The 19,198-nt window shown below is 31.3% G+C and overlaps 1 protein-coding gene across 4 annotated transcripts in view; it reads left to right on the top strand.

Annotated features, from left to right (window-relative positions):
* Window positions 1–19,198, top strand: part of LOC129243934 (ion transport peptide) — an 88,562-nt gene that overhangs the window by 4,942 nt on the left and 64,422 nt on the right. For all 4 annotated transcript variants that reach the window (XR_008582358.1, XR_008582357.1, XM_054881413.1 and 1 more), the window contains exon 2: window positions 3,397–3,840. Coding sequence is in view for 2 of the 4 variants with exons in the window: in XM_054881413.1 (XP_054737388.1) it covers window positions 3,823–3,840 (18 nt within the window). In the remaining 2 variants the exon portion in view is untranslated. The remainder of the gene's footprint in view (window positions 1–3,396; window positions 3,841–19,198) is intronic.

Below are 19,198 nucleotides of genomic sequence, written 5' to 3'. Positions count from 1 at the left end.
GGCAGGTCATTGATATTTTTTTCAGTAACGAAATCTGCGCCATTATAGCTCTCAAAACTTGTATTTATTAAAAGAAATTTTAAAAAGGAAATGCATTTAGATATTGCTACTTGCATTTAGCATTTCTTGGGCTTTTTGGGGTCATCGACGTTTGCTCATTCATAATATAAAAATTTTGTTTGGATTAAAATAAAAATAAATTTGGCTAACAATTCTAATTTGAAAAACTACGAAAGAGTAAAGAGACTAGAAAATAAAGCAATATTTTTGAAATAGCAATTGCAGTGAAATACACACCTAAACATATATACAATTTAAATATAATTTATAAAGGGTGGTTAAGTTTCAAGGGCCGGTGTTGATTTTGAATAAAATACAATTTTCTTACGAAATTATTGTCATTTCTCTTTATTATGATAATACTGGTATGGCTCAATTAGGTATAAAATAAAATATCGACCAAACGGCCACCGCGGCCTCGGCGGCACACCTCCATCCGATGGTCCAAATTTTCGATGACGCTGAGGCATAATTGAGGTGCTATGCCGTTAATGTGCCGAATTATCTCATCATTTAGCTCTTGAATTGTTGCTGGCTTATTGACGTACACATTTTCTTTCAAATAACCCCAAAGAAAGAAGTCCAACCGTGTCGTTGACGCTTAAGTATGGTTCACATTCAACATCGGCCCTTGAAATTTAACCACCCTTTACTTAGCAAAAATGATAAGGCAATTGGGAAAAGTGAATAGTTTAGTGATCGTAAGCAATACTCGCTTAATTCGACTTAAGAAAGAATTGATGCCGTATTTTAGTAATAAAACTATATGAACAAGTAAGTTATTCCCAACCTAACAATTATTAAAAAAAAAGTAAAAAAGCATTTGCACTATTATACATATAAAGTGCTACTTTTAATTATTAAATTAGGCAGTTATTGCTTGTGACCACAAAAATAAGCATTTTTTAGAAATGCTTTTTAATGTATAATATATTTTTTAATTATCTAAATAAAAGCGTATCGGGAGCTTCGTTTTTTTCTAACTCCGCGTATAGCTTCTCAGTTATTTCGCATATTCAATTGCCCATCGTCTCATACACTTACGTACATTTGTATGCTCGTACATGCAGCTGTTTACTTGTTCAAATTCGACAGGAAATAATATTTTGCACAAAGCAAATATTTCCGACATTTTAAATGTTGGCGAATTCTAAAATGCGCTATGGCGAAAAAACAAATATGGGGAAATGCGTGAAAATTGCAGCCCAAATACCGACTGAGGGTGGAAAATTTCAAGTGCAAAAGAAAAAAACATTCAAAGCGAGAAAAAAACAGAACTGCTGACAAAAGTATTTTTAATCAAATAAATTTAACTGCTACTTTTTTGTATAATAAACTACTTTTTAATTATAATTATCTTTACAATAAATACGTTTGAAAAAATCACTTTCGAAATGCATATGACTTGCTGAGATAAAAGCTGAGCAAAACAAATTCGTGGGTATGGGTTTCGTGCCTTGAGATTTACCTGCATTAAAGCCTAAAGCCTTAAGGTTTGGTCCATTTCGGTCATAAATTGTGCGCTTTATGCCAAAAGCATGAATGTGCAAATTTTCCAATTCTGAGTTAATTCGTTAACTTGATTGACCTTTGGCTGTTGTATGACATACAAAAACCAGGAATGCTATGAGCACAGGGAAACAGATAATTGTTTATATCGGAAACCAAACCTCATAATTTTTATAGAGCAATAAAATTTCAAGCTAGATTTTCCAAGATTTGCACTTTTACATATTCATGTTTCTAGTCATATATATAATATAAAATGTATCATTTCTGGCATATAAGAAATAGGCATATTTATTGGCAGAACCCGTCAACTTTTTACACCGTCTTAACAGAAGTCAAATCCTGTAAGATTAAATGATGCTGCTTTATTAATATTCTAGTCACTGACAATATTTATATTCATATTCCTACTCATATTGCTATTCATATCGATATTCAAGTCAAATTCATATTTATACTCATATTCATATTCATATTCATACTCATATTCATACTCATATTCACACTCATATTAAGGCTCATATTTATTTTCATATTCATATTAATATTCAGACTCATATTCATATTAATATTCACATTCATATTCATATTCATATTCAAATTCGAATTCATATTTATATTCATCTTCATATTCATATTTATATTCATATTCACATTTATACTCATATTCATATTCACACTCATATTTATTCTCATATTCAGACTCATATTCATAATTACATTCATACTCATATTTAAATTCAAAGTCATATTCATATCCATATTCATATTCATATTCATATTCATATTCATATTCATATTCATATTCATATTCATATTCATATTCATATTCATATTCATATTCATATTCATATTCATATTCATATTCATATTCATACTCATATTCATATTCATATTCATATTCATATTCATATTCATATTCATATTCATATTCATATTCATATTCATACTCATATTCATACTCATATTCACACTCATATTAAGACTCATATTTATTCTCATATTCATATTCATATTCATATTCTTATTCATATTCATATCCACATTCATATTAATATTCATATTCATATTCTTATTCATATTCATATTCATATTCATACTCATATTCATACTTATATCCATATTCCTATTCACATTGATATTTAAATTCATATTCGTACTCACACTCATATCCATACTAAAATCCATACTCATATTCCTATTTTTGTATTCATATTCATACCAATAAGTAGACGTATAGGACCCGTAGACACAAAAGTAGACGTACACATATAGTAGTTAAAAACACAGTTTTACACAGCTAAGTGCAAAACAACAAACACACGCACTTACAAAAGTAAATCAAAATTTCTACAATAAATATTAATTTTGTCATTTAAAAGTGAACTTGAATGCCTTTGTTAGTATTTTTAATAAAAAACATTGTATTTTTGTTTTAATATTCGGACAATTTAGAAAAGTCCGTAAGGGTTAAACATTTAAATAAATATTTTATAAAATCTATTTTTTGAAAATCAAATGACTAACTAAATATGACTAACTCTATTCATGAACTTGTAAAATTATTGTGTTAGTACATAAAAACAAAAATAAAAATAAAAAATAAGCCGAAACAAGCGGCGAAGTAGCAATCGCCGAAGCAACTTACAGAAGTTTTCATTCATATATATTTTCCTATATATTTTATTTTTTATAAAGACACAGCACCAGTTATGGCGCGTCGTACAAATAAATCACTCTACAAACATAAATCGCAAAAAATGCATATTTCAAGTGAAAAAATGTCGCTAAATTTAAATAAATTGGCTTAATTTCTTATTGATGCAGATTGAGCAGTATTCGTCGCAGCAACAACATAAACAACAATAATAACCAGCAACCGGCTTCTGAGTTGCTAAATTAAACAAATATTGATGAACTGATTTGTGGCAAAAGTTACTTAATAAATACAATAAAATTTTTTAAAATATCAATATTTGCCCGAAAGCAAATAAACAGAAGAAGATAAAATACAAAAGAAGTAAGCAGTAAAAAAGAATTTAAATCTAAATTCTGCTAACCAAAAAGAAAATAAGATATATTATATAACAGTGAAAACAGTGCATAAAAGAAAAGGGCTTGTACGTACTTAAACGAGCTCTGAAAGCAAAATAAATTTGCTTCAAACAAAAACAAACAAAAAATCAAAAACCAACAAGAACCACTTTTCCTATAAACAGCAAAAGGCATTGTACATACTTGAACTGAATATCAATGAAGTTCTCAATAAATGTAAGTAATTGTGTAAAAACAATATTTTTTTTTACATTAAAAACCATGTTTCTAAAGAGATTGATATTTAATACACCTATACATATGCACTAATACAATATGTAACTATGAACATTTTCTCTAAGTTTTTAAACGCATTTTAAAATACAGGCAAATAAATTAAAATAATTAAATAAGTACAAGGTGACACAAAATTAATTATTCAATTTTATTTTTGACTATCGTTGTACTTTACTTAAACTTTGCTTTCTACTAAATAAATGAAAATGATTTTGAGGGAAGGAAGTCTTGATTTTGACACTTACGAGTTCAATTTGTGTGTTTGTTTACTGCAGCTTTTAAGCTCATAATTGTTAAATATGATTGACGTACGACGCCATTTGCAAAAATTATAAATCTCCCGATTGGATGACTATTTTTGTGCCACCGTTTACTTGTAGTTATATGATCTTGGAAATTTTAATAATAATAATACTCAGAAAAATTTTTAAAATGTGAAACTATTAAAAATATTATCCGTCATTATTATCTTTCAGCTTTTTCGCAAATCAAGCAGCACCAATAGTTAAGTAATTGTTGCTCTAAGTTAGATTAGACGACTTGAAGAGGTTCTTCGGAAATCTCAAAGAGTCATTATGAAAGATCGAAGCTTCCGAAACTTGCCAATGGATTCAGTCAACCTTTCCGAAAAGACTGTACCTAAACTGTCGATTACATCGATCAAATGATTCCTCAGAATCTGGAGTGAATTCTTCAAAGTGTGGTGTAATTAAACAGGAAGCCTGAAATTGATTCTGTCACTTTTTCATCTATACAGCTTTTATAACTAGAAATCGTTCCACGGCGCTCTGAAACCACCGGTCATGTGTCCGACAGTGCAGTAGCGTATTAATATTTTTATAATACCCCTTAAACAGAATTGCACCGGACAGCGGGTAACGAGTTAACAGGTAGCTGCTGATAAAATGAGAAAAAATTTATTAGCATGAAATTGCACAGAATTGCGGCGGGGACGGATTTCGTGTTGTCGGTTATTTTTATGGCGGCAAACGTTCATTTCCATTTTCTCCGACGGGTAAAAGACTCAGGTTTGCTTTACTTATCACTTTATGACTTTATGGTTGTTCACAAGTAACAGCAGGTAAATAAGAGGCAAATAATATTCGATTTGTACAAAAATACTTGCAAAATACCAAAAATTTAGAAAGAATTTGTATTTTGTAACTAGAAGCTTCAACGAGTTGCTTCACAAATAAAGCAAACGAAATGATTTCTCTACAAAATGTCAACTGAAAATCGCAATTGTGTTTAACCGACCAAATTTTTTTACGGAAGTGGATCAGTTGATCACCACCCGTCAACCCGTTACTCACTGTCCCGCTGCAATTATTTTGCAGGCCATATGCGGATTGCTTTTCGTGCTCTTCCTTCGTCGAGGGTGGATCAAATGTACGCCAAATTCTGAAGTGGTCCAGATTAAGCCACTTGATTATAGTAGTGACTATTGCCTTCTTTTCAACTTAGGAATACTGAGAATTGAGCTGGCTTTATTTCCCAAAGTTTCCCAAGTCGCCTCTCAGATCTTTTACTCCTGCACTTCTCAGCTTGCCAATTTACAACTTGACGTGACTTTGAAATTACCACTTTATAGTCGAGGAGATTTCAGGGACCTTCATCATTTTTGAACACAAATCGTTAGTCGTTACTCATCTTTTGTTGGAAATCTGAAAAGGCTTCTTCAAAACTCGCCTTATTTAAAGAAAGACTTCAAGTTTTGAATAAGTGAGGTTCTTCATAGATTAAAAAATATTTTAAATAGTTTGGTAATCTGCCACATTTTTCTTTCGCCAGATCTTATGTAAATTTTGAAAAATTTGTAATTATGAATCATAAATTTTTACACCAATTTTTTTAATTTTTTTTCCACTAGTTGTTGATTGGTCAAAGTCTAAAAACTCAATTTCTTCAGCTCTTATTCCATAAAATAGTTGATTTATTGCAATTCCCTAAATATTTCGGAATAACAGGAACAATTTTTTTGGTCACCATTGGACACAACTTTGAAAACGGCCACATATTTTATTGGCAACCAAAAAACTGATCAGGAAACATTTGCAAATTTGTCTTATTTCAGTACTTTTTACATCTTATTAAACATACATATATGAATGCACAATTTTGCTTATTGCACAACTCATCAATTATTCTGATTTAGTGGTAGATGCAACATCTTAAAAAAATTTTAATAAATACTTTCGAATAATTTAAGTCAAAACTGCTAGAGATTATTGATTCTATGAAAAAAGTGCAAAATCATTTACTCGCCAAGCTATTTTAAACACACACTACACATATGTGTGCATATTTATGTATGCACATAAGCACATGCAAATATTTGCTAATGAATTTGGAAAAATTGCATAGGAAAATTTTCAGTTGAAACTACTACAAAGAAACCTGGAGCTTTAGATGCAACACAAATAATTCGAAAATTCGAATAAATATAATTTGATTAGCACAACCGAATACCGAAACTTTCCGCACTTCTTTCAGCGATTTTCTGTTTATATCTAATTTTATGTATTTATTTTCGGAATTTCTATTTTATTTGCTGGCATGCGACTTAGTATAAACACCAATTGCGAATATTTTTAGCACTACGCATAAAAATGAAATATTTTGGAAATTCCATGCAAATAAATTTAGGTGTTTTATTGAAAATTCTTTGTGGATGAGTTAAAGATACTCAAAATGAAAGTAATAAACTGGTAAACATTCTTGAAAGATATGCCGTATCGATGTAATTATGCAAATTTTATATTATTTTACTTATTTCTTTATTAATTTAACGAGAGAAGTCCTAATATCTCTCCATACAGGCTCCATAGAAATATGGAGTTTCTTATGGCTAAGTATTGTGTAAATCCAAGGATTTTGAAAGCTCATTAAATTCCTTCAATGTTCTATGTGCGGGAGCGTAGGATGCATAAAAAGTTATAACTCACTCCATGAAGAACATATCATTGCTTCGAAGGCTTCTTTGGGAAACATGAAAATAATTGGACTCAAGAAGAAGCACATCTCGAAATATCGTGACCCAAAGAGAGTGAGAGGATAGGTAGTTCTTCTACTTAGCTAAGATTAAGAAACACCTTGCTTTTTACGAAGAACTTGAGAAAAAATGTAGTAATATTTTGAATGCATTCAGGCAAATTAAAAGATGTATGCCAAACGTGGTATGGTATTCATATAAATTCTGTACATTCCGATTTACACCATACAAGAGTTGTAAAAGTTGGCACAAAATTAGTCACCCTATCAAAAGATTTTTTATTTTTCCAAATGTCGTGAGTCGTTCGCCAAGGGTATTTGACACTTGTGAGCTAAACTGAAAACGATTTTTTTTTTACATTTAAATAGTGAAAAAGTTATTCAAAATCAAATCTGATGATTAATTTTGCGCCACCTTGTACAACTCTTATACGATCTAAACTTTTTCTATCATGTGGATGAAACACCCACGCCGAATCCTCAGGCCCGTACACTATCGATTGGCAGTCACACACTAATAAGGCACACGAATAAGACACGGAAATGGTGTAGTGCAAATGACAGAGTGAAACAAAAATTTCGAGTGAAATATAACACTCATATCTCAAAGTTCTTTTAAAGTGCTAAGACGCAAGTTATTAATGAAATAAGAGGTTGAAATTACTGACCCAGATTTTGAAAATGGGGCATGGGAGCATTTTATTATATTTGAATGAACTCTATTCATAAAACTCAGTACTATAACATTATTGAGATCTAACTGTTGCTTAGCTGATTCTGAGTGCTCCATAAATTTATGTTAAAGATTTTTAGATCGTCGTTATAAAAAAGAGCCCCCTATGGTTTTATGCTGCATCTGTATGGCTTTTAGTTTCAGTTTTTAAGACAGAAATAGACTCGAGGTTTGGCACTGATTACTAATAGGCGACCAGTACATAGGGCTCAAATAGAAACGTATTGAAGCTGGCAGACAACGAATGTCAAGTAAAGCAACAAATAAAAAAGAATTTCGTTTACACCACAAATACAGCTTTCTTTTACCCCATTTCGATCTTCCTTAATTGGAAAACCCCATAGAAAATACTTTTTCTTAACATTTGGTCCTTTTGTTTGTACGATGTTTGGTATTTATATATCTAAAATTGTAAAAAATAAACGCACGAAAATGTCCACGGTTTAATTTAATTTTTTTGCCGAGATGATTAATTAAAGCCACTGTAAGCTACACTTGCCTTCCACATGAAAACGCTTTGAATACGCTAGTAAAATATGTCAAACTTTCCAATTGATACGCCAGAATGCACCTGACAGCACTGGAAGTGCCCATGGCCAAAAATATAAATACTTATAGAAACCCTTGTATGCATGATTTTCCATGCCAAGAATCTGAAATCAGTACATTTACTAGATCAAAATTGTATCTAAAAGTTTTCGTAAATAGTGTGTTCATGAATTACATCAAATGTATTTCCTATTGAGTTCTTAATGAAATCTCAGACATTTTCCTAAATTTGTTAGCTATACAAGTATAAAAACAGAACTTGCACGCATTGGTTTTTGTAATTTGATCGTTTAAATGTCAAAATTTCAATCACAATATAAACAAACAAACAAATCACTTTGACATTACAACCATCAAATCGCAAGAAACCAAATGAGTTTCTGCTGCTGTCATCGCCTTGCATGAATTCGTATTGAGTACATCTGTAGATAGGCATGCAAATTTAGTCAGCCTCAAATGCAAGTTGAATAATATCGCGCTTTGCGTATAGCCACAGCCACCAGGAAAATCTTGCAAATTCCATTATATATTAAAGATTTTTTTATAAAAATTTTAATCTAATATGATTGTAAAAGCTGTAATCAGATGTTTGTTAAAAACCCTTTTGACCTCCAATGAAACTCATTTCTTCAAATTGAGCTGGTGTTACAAAAATTCGGTATATGCTCAAATTTACCGGATATAAGTGAATTTTTACGGTAAATTTACGAGATATAAATGAATTTTTATAAAAAAAAATCAGATTCTTAATTAAAATGTTGACTCTCACTTCATATTTTTATTTCACTTTCAGTCACCACTCTTCAACCATATTTTTCGAGTTCAAATTCAAAGACATAGCCAACACAAGTCATTCTGTAGCGCATAACTGCAATGTGCAAATATACATACGTACATGCAAACATACTCATAATGTGTATGCCTGTGTGCTCCCGTATTTATGGTGTAATCGTAAAAGTGAATAAATGAACCGATAACGATTTTTATGTCAATGAAGTATTTTGTAGTCGCTTCTGTGTGTGGGTGTATGAGTGTATTTTGTAGTGTGTGGCAGAGAAACGGCGGCTCGCAATTATTCATTTAACACTTGCATTAAGTAATGCTACAGATTTGCATTTACATATTGCTTGCCGTACACATACCTATATGCCATGGAGGAAACTGAAATAATCAAAAGTCTACTGTTTTTATTTTTTTTTATCTTTGCAAATATGATTTTTCAAATATTACATATAAAAAAATGGGGTGCTAAAAATAATCAAATTCATTAAAAACGTGTTTATTTTTTTATATTAGTTCGCTAACTTGTCGATTGGGTTAGGTTTGCGAATTGCATCCAAAGCAGCATCACAGACCCTGAGCATTAGCGAACTAAGCGTGTTCGGCGAAACAATGGATAAGCAAGTACGTAGTGTTGCAAAGTAAACAAAAACTATGCTTTTGAGTAAGCTGTCAGAAAATACTTGAAAAGTTATCCAAGAAAAATTTCATATTAAAATTGTCAGTTCAATCTTTTAAAGGGCTTTAAAGTTTCAAAAGTCTAAATTAAAAAAAAAAAATGGTTTTAAACACTTATACTCACGTTATGATATTAATAAGGATAACAAACGAAAGAGGATACATCCAGCTATTAAGAAAATATGTGTTAACTTTTCAACACCGGCCTTCTTGCTGTTTTATAAAAAAGTAAAAAAAATATAGAACTTTCTTCCTATGAAATAAGGTATACGCAATAGATACGAGTACTATAAAAAAGCTATATTTGTTCTGGCGGAAGGTAAATAATTTTTTTTAATAGCTTGACATATCCTTTTTCGTCTTATATTCGTATTAATGTCAAAATTGTTGTCCCTTAAAAGATTAAACTGAGGAGAAAATCAAAAACTCCATGGTTTCACGTGCATATGACATTTTCCTGGATAACAAAAAAAGTTAATTTTTGTCGTTCAGATTTATTGGGTGAATGTAATTATGAAATCGCCGAACGCTGCGAGTCTACTCCTTCTATGTATTCACAAGTGTGGACGCTTGCTTGACGTCTTATGAACAGGCCTGAGCAGTGAAACTTTTTCCTGCTTTACCTACCGCTGAAAACTTTTTAATTCAGAAACAGAGCCCGTACCAAGCTATTTTAGAGCATTTCAATCGCACAACTTTGCACTGGACAACTTATATTTTCTGCTTAGCTCACATTTAAAGCACCACAGTATTAATCCTACGATATATAACTAAATTTAAGAGTGAGTTTTTGGTCGCCCAGAGTGATTTTAACCGTGAGCCCGAAAATACTTTCAAAATATTATATTAAAATTAGCAAAACTTAGTTCCACTAGTCTTAAAGCTTAGTTGTTGTTCTATGTGTTGCTCCTTTTTATGGTATGCTTCATAAAATTAGCTTTGTAAGGCCTTTAATCCCTGTCAAATATTATGCACGATACATAGTTGACCCTCAAATATGTATCTTGACCTTGAGCGAGTTGTTAACATCTATCTGAATGTCATGCGGAACGCCAGAGGAAGCATGCAAGAGTATCTGTTGTATGTATGCTTTAATTGATTTTAGTAATAAATCTTGTAATTCTGTTTTTGCTTCTTTGCCACGATTTGCACTTATTTCATTCAGCGCATCGCTGTCATTTGTAAGTAGACGTTTGTTTTTCTTATTTTTTGCGCTTTGCTTGCGGGTATGTATGTGTGTGTATGAAAGCAAAATGTCTTAATTGAACATCAATTGCGGCCCATTAAGATACACACAAAAAAACTCACACATACACACTTAAACACTAATATATATAGAAATAATGTAAAACATGCAGTCCTGATAATAAAGCAATCCCTGAAACTCAATTGGATCTGGTAGCAATTATCGATTCTTTTGAGATTTTCCGTCTGAAACCCGATTTTCAATTTTCGCATTTCTGTTTTTAAGATTTTTTATCGTATTTGTATGTATTTTGGATTAATTTTTGATTTTTTCTGCATATCATGGCTAATTGTGAGTGTCTCAATTACCTATACTCATATATAATACGCTTTGATTTCATTAGCCTCCATCAGGCCAACGGCAAGCAGCATGTGCCGCATGCCAAATGTTGCGATTCACGCCGGTAGCGGGTAAGATCAACGTGTATGTACGTAGACATATGTATGAACATACGTATGTGTGTATGTACCTACTTACTACGGGTATGTCGTGTTGGCAATAAATTGCCAAAGGTTATTACCCCGTACCACTTATATGAGTGTCAGAAGGCGAGTGTTTGAATTACAAAGGCAAAAAATTAAATCAAATAATATAAAATAAAAACGAACAGCTTAGCAATTGACGTCGTCGTCTGCTGGTCTCATATAGTAAGTCTGATGATGTATTGTTTGAAAAGAGGTCAATCAGCATTTTCGGGTTTCTCAGCTAGAAAAAAAAATAACGAAACAAATACGAATATTAAATATAAAAGTGTTTCAATTAATTTGACTAATTGACGCATTACCCAACTGTGACTCACGTGACTAAGACCCTTCACACCCGTTCTAATGATGCCATAGAAATGCTAATCAACTTTCTGAAATTAATTAAACGAAAATTTTATAGAGGTTGCTCAAATGCGTCAATAAAGTTTGTTATTAAAAAGTTTTCCTCAACCGATTCATCGCTGCGCGGTAAAGTGAGAAAATGAAATCATTTAATCAAAAGGACAACAAAATCCCAGTTTGAATGGCTTTTGGTTTTGAAGTAATAAATGATACATTGATTACAAAATTACAACAAGTAAAGAAGTGTGTGTGTACAGGTTGAATTGACCTGTATGTACCTAATGCATATCTATATATAATTGGCGCTTACACCCTTTTTGGGTGTTTGGCCGAAAAAAAAGAAACTAAAATACCGACTGTAATAGAAATGAAACACTTTAGGCAAGTAAGGTAATTAGGTTTCTTTACAATAACTACAAAATATAAGAATAGAGATAATAAGAATCATAAATCCGACAATGGCCTTTCTCCCGCCACTAGGAACGCAGTCCGCATGACGTAAGAATGATTTGCGAATTTGACGCTGCGTTGGAGAACTTTGTTAAGCATCGAGATGCAAAACTGTAAAATTGCAGAAAAAAATCATTTACTGAGAGAGAGAGAACAGACTTACTTTCTTAGCGGTAAAAAATGAGTACGATGTATCAAAATGCGTGAATGAGAGCTAAGATGAGCGAATTGCTTTATTTGTGTTACATGATTTCTTCTACATTCACTCGGCGATTTCACTACAGGCACACGGAATATGGCAAAACCAATTTTTTCGCCACTTTTTCAACGTTTATAGAATTTCTGCGTTGAAAGTGATATTAATATAAGGTGCATAATGCTTCCATTGCGGTTGAATTTGACATATTCGCATAGAAAATAAACCATAGTAATCAAAACGCACGATATAATATTTGATTTGAAACAAAAGAAACTAACGATGCATGTACGTTATTGATCAGTGGAACGGTACATAGTGATTTGCAAATTATCCGATAGTGAATGCGTGACAACACTGTCAACCTGATAATCTGATATAAATAGACTGAGTCTGATATGATATGATATTTCAGAGGCAGAACACTTCTATTGTGAAACTTCTTATTTGTATATGCACGCGTAAATGTACTAAATATATTAACACGCAACCAAATTATATACATTCGGTATAAAAATGTGACTAAATGATATCTAAATTTATTGGCTTCCGCTATTTCGGCAGGCATTTATAAAACTTTATGCAAATACATATAAATATTTTCTATTAACAAAGAAAAAAATTATGATTATGACGCAATATATCCATAAATATAATTTAATGGAATTCGGTAGAGCAACTCATTACTGAGATTGATTAGATAAGAGGCGCGTTCCTTTTTTTGTTTTGATTTTTATTTTTTTATTTTATTTTTATGTCATTATTATTTTTTTTTTACTTTTTATTTATTTATTTACTTTTTTTTTTGCATTCACGCATTTTATCAACATGAATCGTTAAATTTCATATGACATAATTATAACATCACCTCATAGTATCATAATTTATGATAAACAAAATTTTAAAGCAAAGTGTACAATGACTCTTCTATTGCACTTGAACTTGTTGCCACTTGCCGTTGAAATGCCAATGGTACATGCAAGCATTATATTTGTGAATTTCTTGGCACTGATAAAGGTGGGGTAGGTAGCTTTAAGAGCGCGTTCATACAAAATTGAATTTTGCAAGTATGAACAGCTTATAAATTATTTATTAACATGTCTTCTCTTAGCTTCCTATTACTCGTGGCGAAATATTTTTGAATGTAGGACATTAGGTATTAACAACTCATATACTACAATTTATAGTGCCTACTGTTAGGTATTATTTTTAATATAATATAAATTTCTTCCCAGATACAAAATTATTTTCACAATTTTCTAATATATATTATTTAACTCATAAATTTTCATAAATTCATTGGTTATTATATTTTTCATATTTTTCAAGCGAAATATTCGTAAGGAATTCGTTATACGCTCAGATCACAAAAACCATTTCTCGTGTGAATACAAGCCGTTTTAATCATTAAATTAGTTAACAGGTGCTAGTTTTGATCTTGAGAAAAGTATGCAACTAAATATAAAAAAAACTATGATATTTTACATATCAAAACCACACTCAAAAATCCTTTTTAAAGTATTCTTGAATAAAAATAGCAGAAAATTTAAATAAACTTTTGCAAAGCTTAATCACTAAGATCACTGAAATAAGCATTTTTAATGACGCGTGCTTTGTTTCAGTTTATGTTTTTAATGATCATACAATAAAATTAAAACCCGCTTTAAGGGGGGCACACCACTGTGAACGCGTGAAAATAAGAGATTTTCATGAATTTTTTTTTTAAAGTAGGGATGATTGTTTGAGGATCGGACAAATTATAATTTATTTAACATATATTCAACTATATGACACACATTTTTATTAAAAAATATTAAAAATTACAATTGTTATTAATATTAATGCAATGGCGTCATAAAAAACTGATGCACTCTGGTGGCCACGATACAGCGGCGAAAAATCATCTGAAAGCAAAAAACCAAAAAACTTCTTAATCTTTACATCAATGGCTATCGTCGCACGTGGCGATTTTTTTTATTATTACTATTTTTTTTTTTTTTTTGAGAAAATGGTGCAAGTTTGAAAAATGAGTTTCTGTTTTTACCCTTTTTTTGTTTTCGAAAGGCTTGAAAAAATCTTAATTTTTGGAATTTTTAAAAACGGCTGTACGACTGTAGCCAATTCATGTACAAAAATTAAAAAAAAAAGTAAAATCGGTTCACAAGTCTTCGAGAAATCGCGGCCAGCGCGTTCAGAAAAGCCGGTTTGAGAAAAACGAGTTTAATGTTTTCATTGGCCGTTGTAACTCACTACCTGCACTTATTATTATTGGGTATAACCTCGTTAATTTTTAAGATTTTAAGTTAAATTTTTTTTTACATATTTTTGAATACATCTACTTTAAGAAAATGCAAAAAAATCAAGTTTTTTGAAAAATCACAGTGTGTTCCCCCTTAATTTTTTCCAATGTTTTTTTGTTTTGTATTAGACATTGAGCATTTTTTCTATAAAAAAGTTTTTCTAACATGCGCTTTATATGCACAAATGTATAAGTACATCTGTATGTATGCAATGTAACTACCACTATTTACGCTTTTACCATTTATATGTGATTTTGCTCTCTAAAACATTTGCCTATACTGAGAAAAAAATTTACGATAACGAATAAAGCAGCTTACCTACATGTGCTTTCCAGCCCCAAATTGGTCATTCGGTAATGAGAGTTAGCCCTAAATAAAACTGGCTGGATTTAGCCTAATCCATATTTGGCATACATTCGTGTGACTGTTGCCGGGCATGATTTAATATTTATAGTAATGTATTATTTAATATATACCATTATTAATGCACTATACTTCAATTGCTATTGCGAAATTTTATTTACACAATTTACCCGTACATGTGCGCATTTAGCAATTTTCTAGCGCTCATAAAAAGCAAATCACCAAATGCCGCAAACCGGCCTATACGAGTACTAATGCGCTGTTTAATTTTTCCAGTTTTGTTTGTATCTACTGCCATTGTTTTTGCTTTCATTTTCGCTCATGAAATATTTATTTAAGCCTAATATCTTTTTTTCGCAAAATCAATTGCATTTTTAATATCTTCCAATCAGCTTTTGTGTAGAGTAGTTTACGAGGTACTCATATTTGATGGCAATACGAGCAATCATATCAATTAAGATTTATGCTAATGCTTCTTCGCTTAACACTTTGACATAATTTAATGAAGCGACTATTAAAAACTCTCGTGCAACTCATTTATTAAAATTATTTTTGCCTGTTTGATATTAAGTTTTTCATTATTTCATTTATTCGCAGAAATGCCGCTGCTAATGGATATTATTTTTCTTGTTGCGATTTATTGCTTGTTGCTTATTAAGGCTTCTTGATAATGTTGAAACGAAAATCAAGTTTGGTGATTAATTTATAAATATGTAATTTAGTATGAAATTATAGTACTTATATGGCATGCAATTAAGGGTGAAATCCTAAGCAAGGTTTGAGCACTTATCACGCCACTTAGTGCCGTCAATCCCGAAATATGGGTATTTTTAAGTGCTGAAAAAGTTTAAATTTCTTTTTTTTAGTAAAAAATGTAAAAATCATGTGAAACGAAGTTTCATTACACACAAGCCAGTGAAAAATATGGTTCTAGCGAAACATTAGCATACGTGCTCGCATATTACGCCCGTTTACAAATCAGTCGAGGTGTCTCTACGTACATTACTAAGCAGATACAGGCTATTTTTCCTTGGTTCCCTAGTCGCACTATGAAATGTTCACGGTTTACTAAGCTTATTCTTATAATACGTTCGCATATAAGTGGATTATCTACTTTTTCGAACTTAACTCCCAATTCGTAAACAAACCAAAAACAATTAAATATTCCACCAAACCAATTTCTACTACCCTTAAAAACAGCATTGACAGCTGATTGTCAATTTTGCAGGTAATCTGCCATATATGCACGGGTAGATTAATTTTGTGGATTTATAGGTAATTGCTGCATATGTGTAGGCATTTTTAGCTATTAATGAAAAATATATGCAAGAACTCTGAACTGGGTGTTCTTAACAAAAGACCAAAAAAAAATTGTTTTCTCAATTTGTTTAACAAAAAAAAGCTTTTTTTGTCAAAATAATATATATGTTCGGATTTTTTGTCAAAAAAAATTAAATAAAAACTTGTTTTCAAAAAAATTTTTTTAATTATATTTCATTCAAAGAAATTTAAAAACATTATAAAAATGTTAAAACGAAAAGTAGATATTTGACTTTGAAGAACTCGCCAACAAAATTTTCAACATTGAATAAATCTCAAAATTAAATTTTGTTTTTTAATTTTTTTTTTTTCAAAAATTTTTCACCTTATGTCTCAAGCCCATGAATAAACTAATTTCCAGAAAAATTTTAGAAAATGTCCAAAATAGTTGGATCACTCTATATGACTAGTATACTCGTATATCTTTCAGTTTCAGGAAATTTATTTTAATATCACTATTTATCTAATATTATAAAGTATACCAGCTTTTACGAAAAATATTCGGCTTATTGAATTTCTACTAAACTTAAAAAAAAAATTATCTCGGGACTAGTACCGATTAACAAAATCCCGAAAGAAAATTATTTATGTACATAGAATTGGCACTCACAAACCTTTTAAGTGTTTGGACAGCTCCTCCTCCTTTTGTGGTGCGCGTCTTGATGTTTTTTCACAGCTTTAAGCCGACTCCGAACGGCACATGGCTTTTTATCACGAACTTTTCCTTGGCAGAAATACTCCATTGGTCGTGCCCGAACCTATGCTTTTCCGAATGCTCCCATCTTATTCGGCTACGCCGGCCGAAATACGGAAATAAATGGCACCAACCCATTTGGCTACGCCGACTGAAATACGGAAATAAATGGCATCTCAAATCTGTATACAGCCTCTGGTTATCCGAGCACTGTTTACGGGCAAGCCCAATAATCGCTCTTTATCGTATGACACATACTTTTAGCAGACAAATTAGAAATATTCACCAGCGATATTGATCAAAAATATGTATTTAATAACAAAAAATGACTAATAAAATTCCTTTGAAATACATATCTTTCTATTGTGCCACAAGCAAGTGGAAAGCTGAGCAACTGGATAAGGTTACTAGGTAAAGAATGTGAGCAACTCAAGAAATCATTCCTCGTCATGCACTCGCGTTAACACGCATTGTGACGTCGACGACAAGCCATCAAGAATTATGATGTCACAAGATTGGAATGCAGATAACAAAGTAATAACAAATTATTACCTCTTTTCTCTCATATACGAGCATGCGCTCATCCGTGATTTCTTGAGTGCATAAGAGTCATTGTGGCCAAATTTGACCTACAGATGCTTTTGCTCACTTACGACATATTTATAAACTTAAAACTTGTTTGAAATAATTATCTTACACTTTTTTTACTTGTGGTTTTCATTGCGTAATTCTCACTTAAGATTGTCATTTTCTTTAATAATATTTCGCTGCCTATACTTCCATAAATATCTGTTTTATTTGAAGCTATTTTAAGCATGCGAGTCTCGGGTTGAGTTCAAAGTAATTAATGCTGATTTAATTGTTCAACGAAATGATAGCTGGTTTAAATTCACACGAAAAATTAACTGAACAATTGTGTACGAGACAAATATATACGAAGGCATGTATACACACATATATACTTATATTTTATTCATATGCTATAAAAAGGGTTTTCCAATAAGAGGTGTTATATTGATTTTCAAAGAAAAATGCTATTTTTTAATATAAAAGGTCGGATGTTTATTTCATTATAAAGAGGAACGTATGCCGTTAATAATGAAAAATAACATCAGGCAAATGACCACCACGACCACGCTTAAAGGACAATATCCTTCTCATGAAATTTTCCCTAACCGAATTGCAAAGTGGCCGCCCTGTGTCTGCCATGTGGTCTACTTATCTTTACAAGTTGCACAAAACTGTGGGTATGGTCATTTGTGGAATGAGTTCACTACTTTTTCTCTCACCTGATAAATGGCGCCAATTAGAGAAGCTAATCCTTCTGTATTTGGTATTTTCAATGCAGAGGCATTAAATATAACACAAACCTGCTCAAACGCCAAATACTAGAGAACTCTTGCATACCACCTTTGTTCTGTGCTCCTCCGTCGCCAGATCATTCTATTTTGTTTGACACTTTAAAAGTTTAAAGATTAATTAAAAAAACCTCATATCATTTCATAACCTTCTGCAACAATCTCCACCTCTAAACTTCCAGGCGGCTCAATTCATGTCACCTTATACGCAGAACGTAGTAAATTTTCTTAATTGTAGCGCATTTAATTTCATACTAAAAACATATTTTCAATCTTAAGTGTTTGTGGTTTTCAATAATACTAGATAGTATAAGCGGATGTATCAGAAAGAAATTAACAACCGCAAAGGTAAATAATGTCAACACGACTCCTGTAGGAAAAACTTTCGGTAGTTAACGAAATGTTTGTTTCAGTTTACAAATGACGATATTTCGACATGTGACTAGTTTTACATTAGTATGGTAAGTGACTAGTTCTAAAAATAAACTATGTCAAATGTGGTGATTAAAAACGAATTTAAAAATTATTGAAAAATAATAATTGAATAAATATTGAACAGTGGCGCGCTAACCTAACCTAAGTTATCTTGTATCACTAAGACCGTGGTTCGTTCAATTTCGATATCACAGCGACGAGTTAACCTACAAATGAAAATAAAAATAATCAGCTGATAAAATAGAATGAAGAAGTAAAAGTGGCGTTTTCGTTTTCGAAAGCTTTTGAATGTAAATAAAAAGGAATGTAAATCAATAAAAAAACAAATAGAAAAGAAACTTACAAACTTTTCCGTCGATTTTTCATCAAACGGAACGA

The sequence above is a fragment of the Anastrepha obliqua genome, chromosome 4, assembly GCF_027943255.1.
Source record: "Anastrepha obliqua isolate idAnaObli1 chromosome 4, idAnaObli1_1.0, whole genome shotgun sequence".
Lineage (NCBI taxonomy): Eukaryota > Metazoa > Arthropoda > Insecta > Diptera > Tephritidae > Anastrepha > Anastrepha obliqua.
This window is presented reverse-complemented; position numbering and strand designations above follow the sequence as displayed.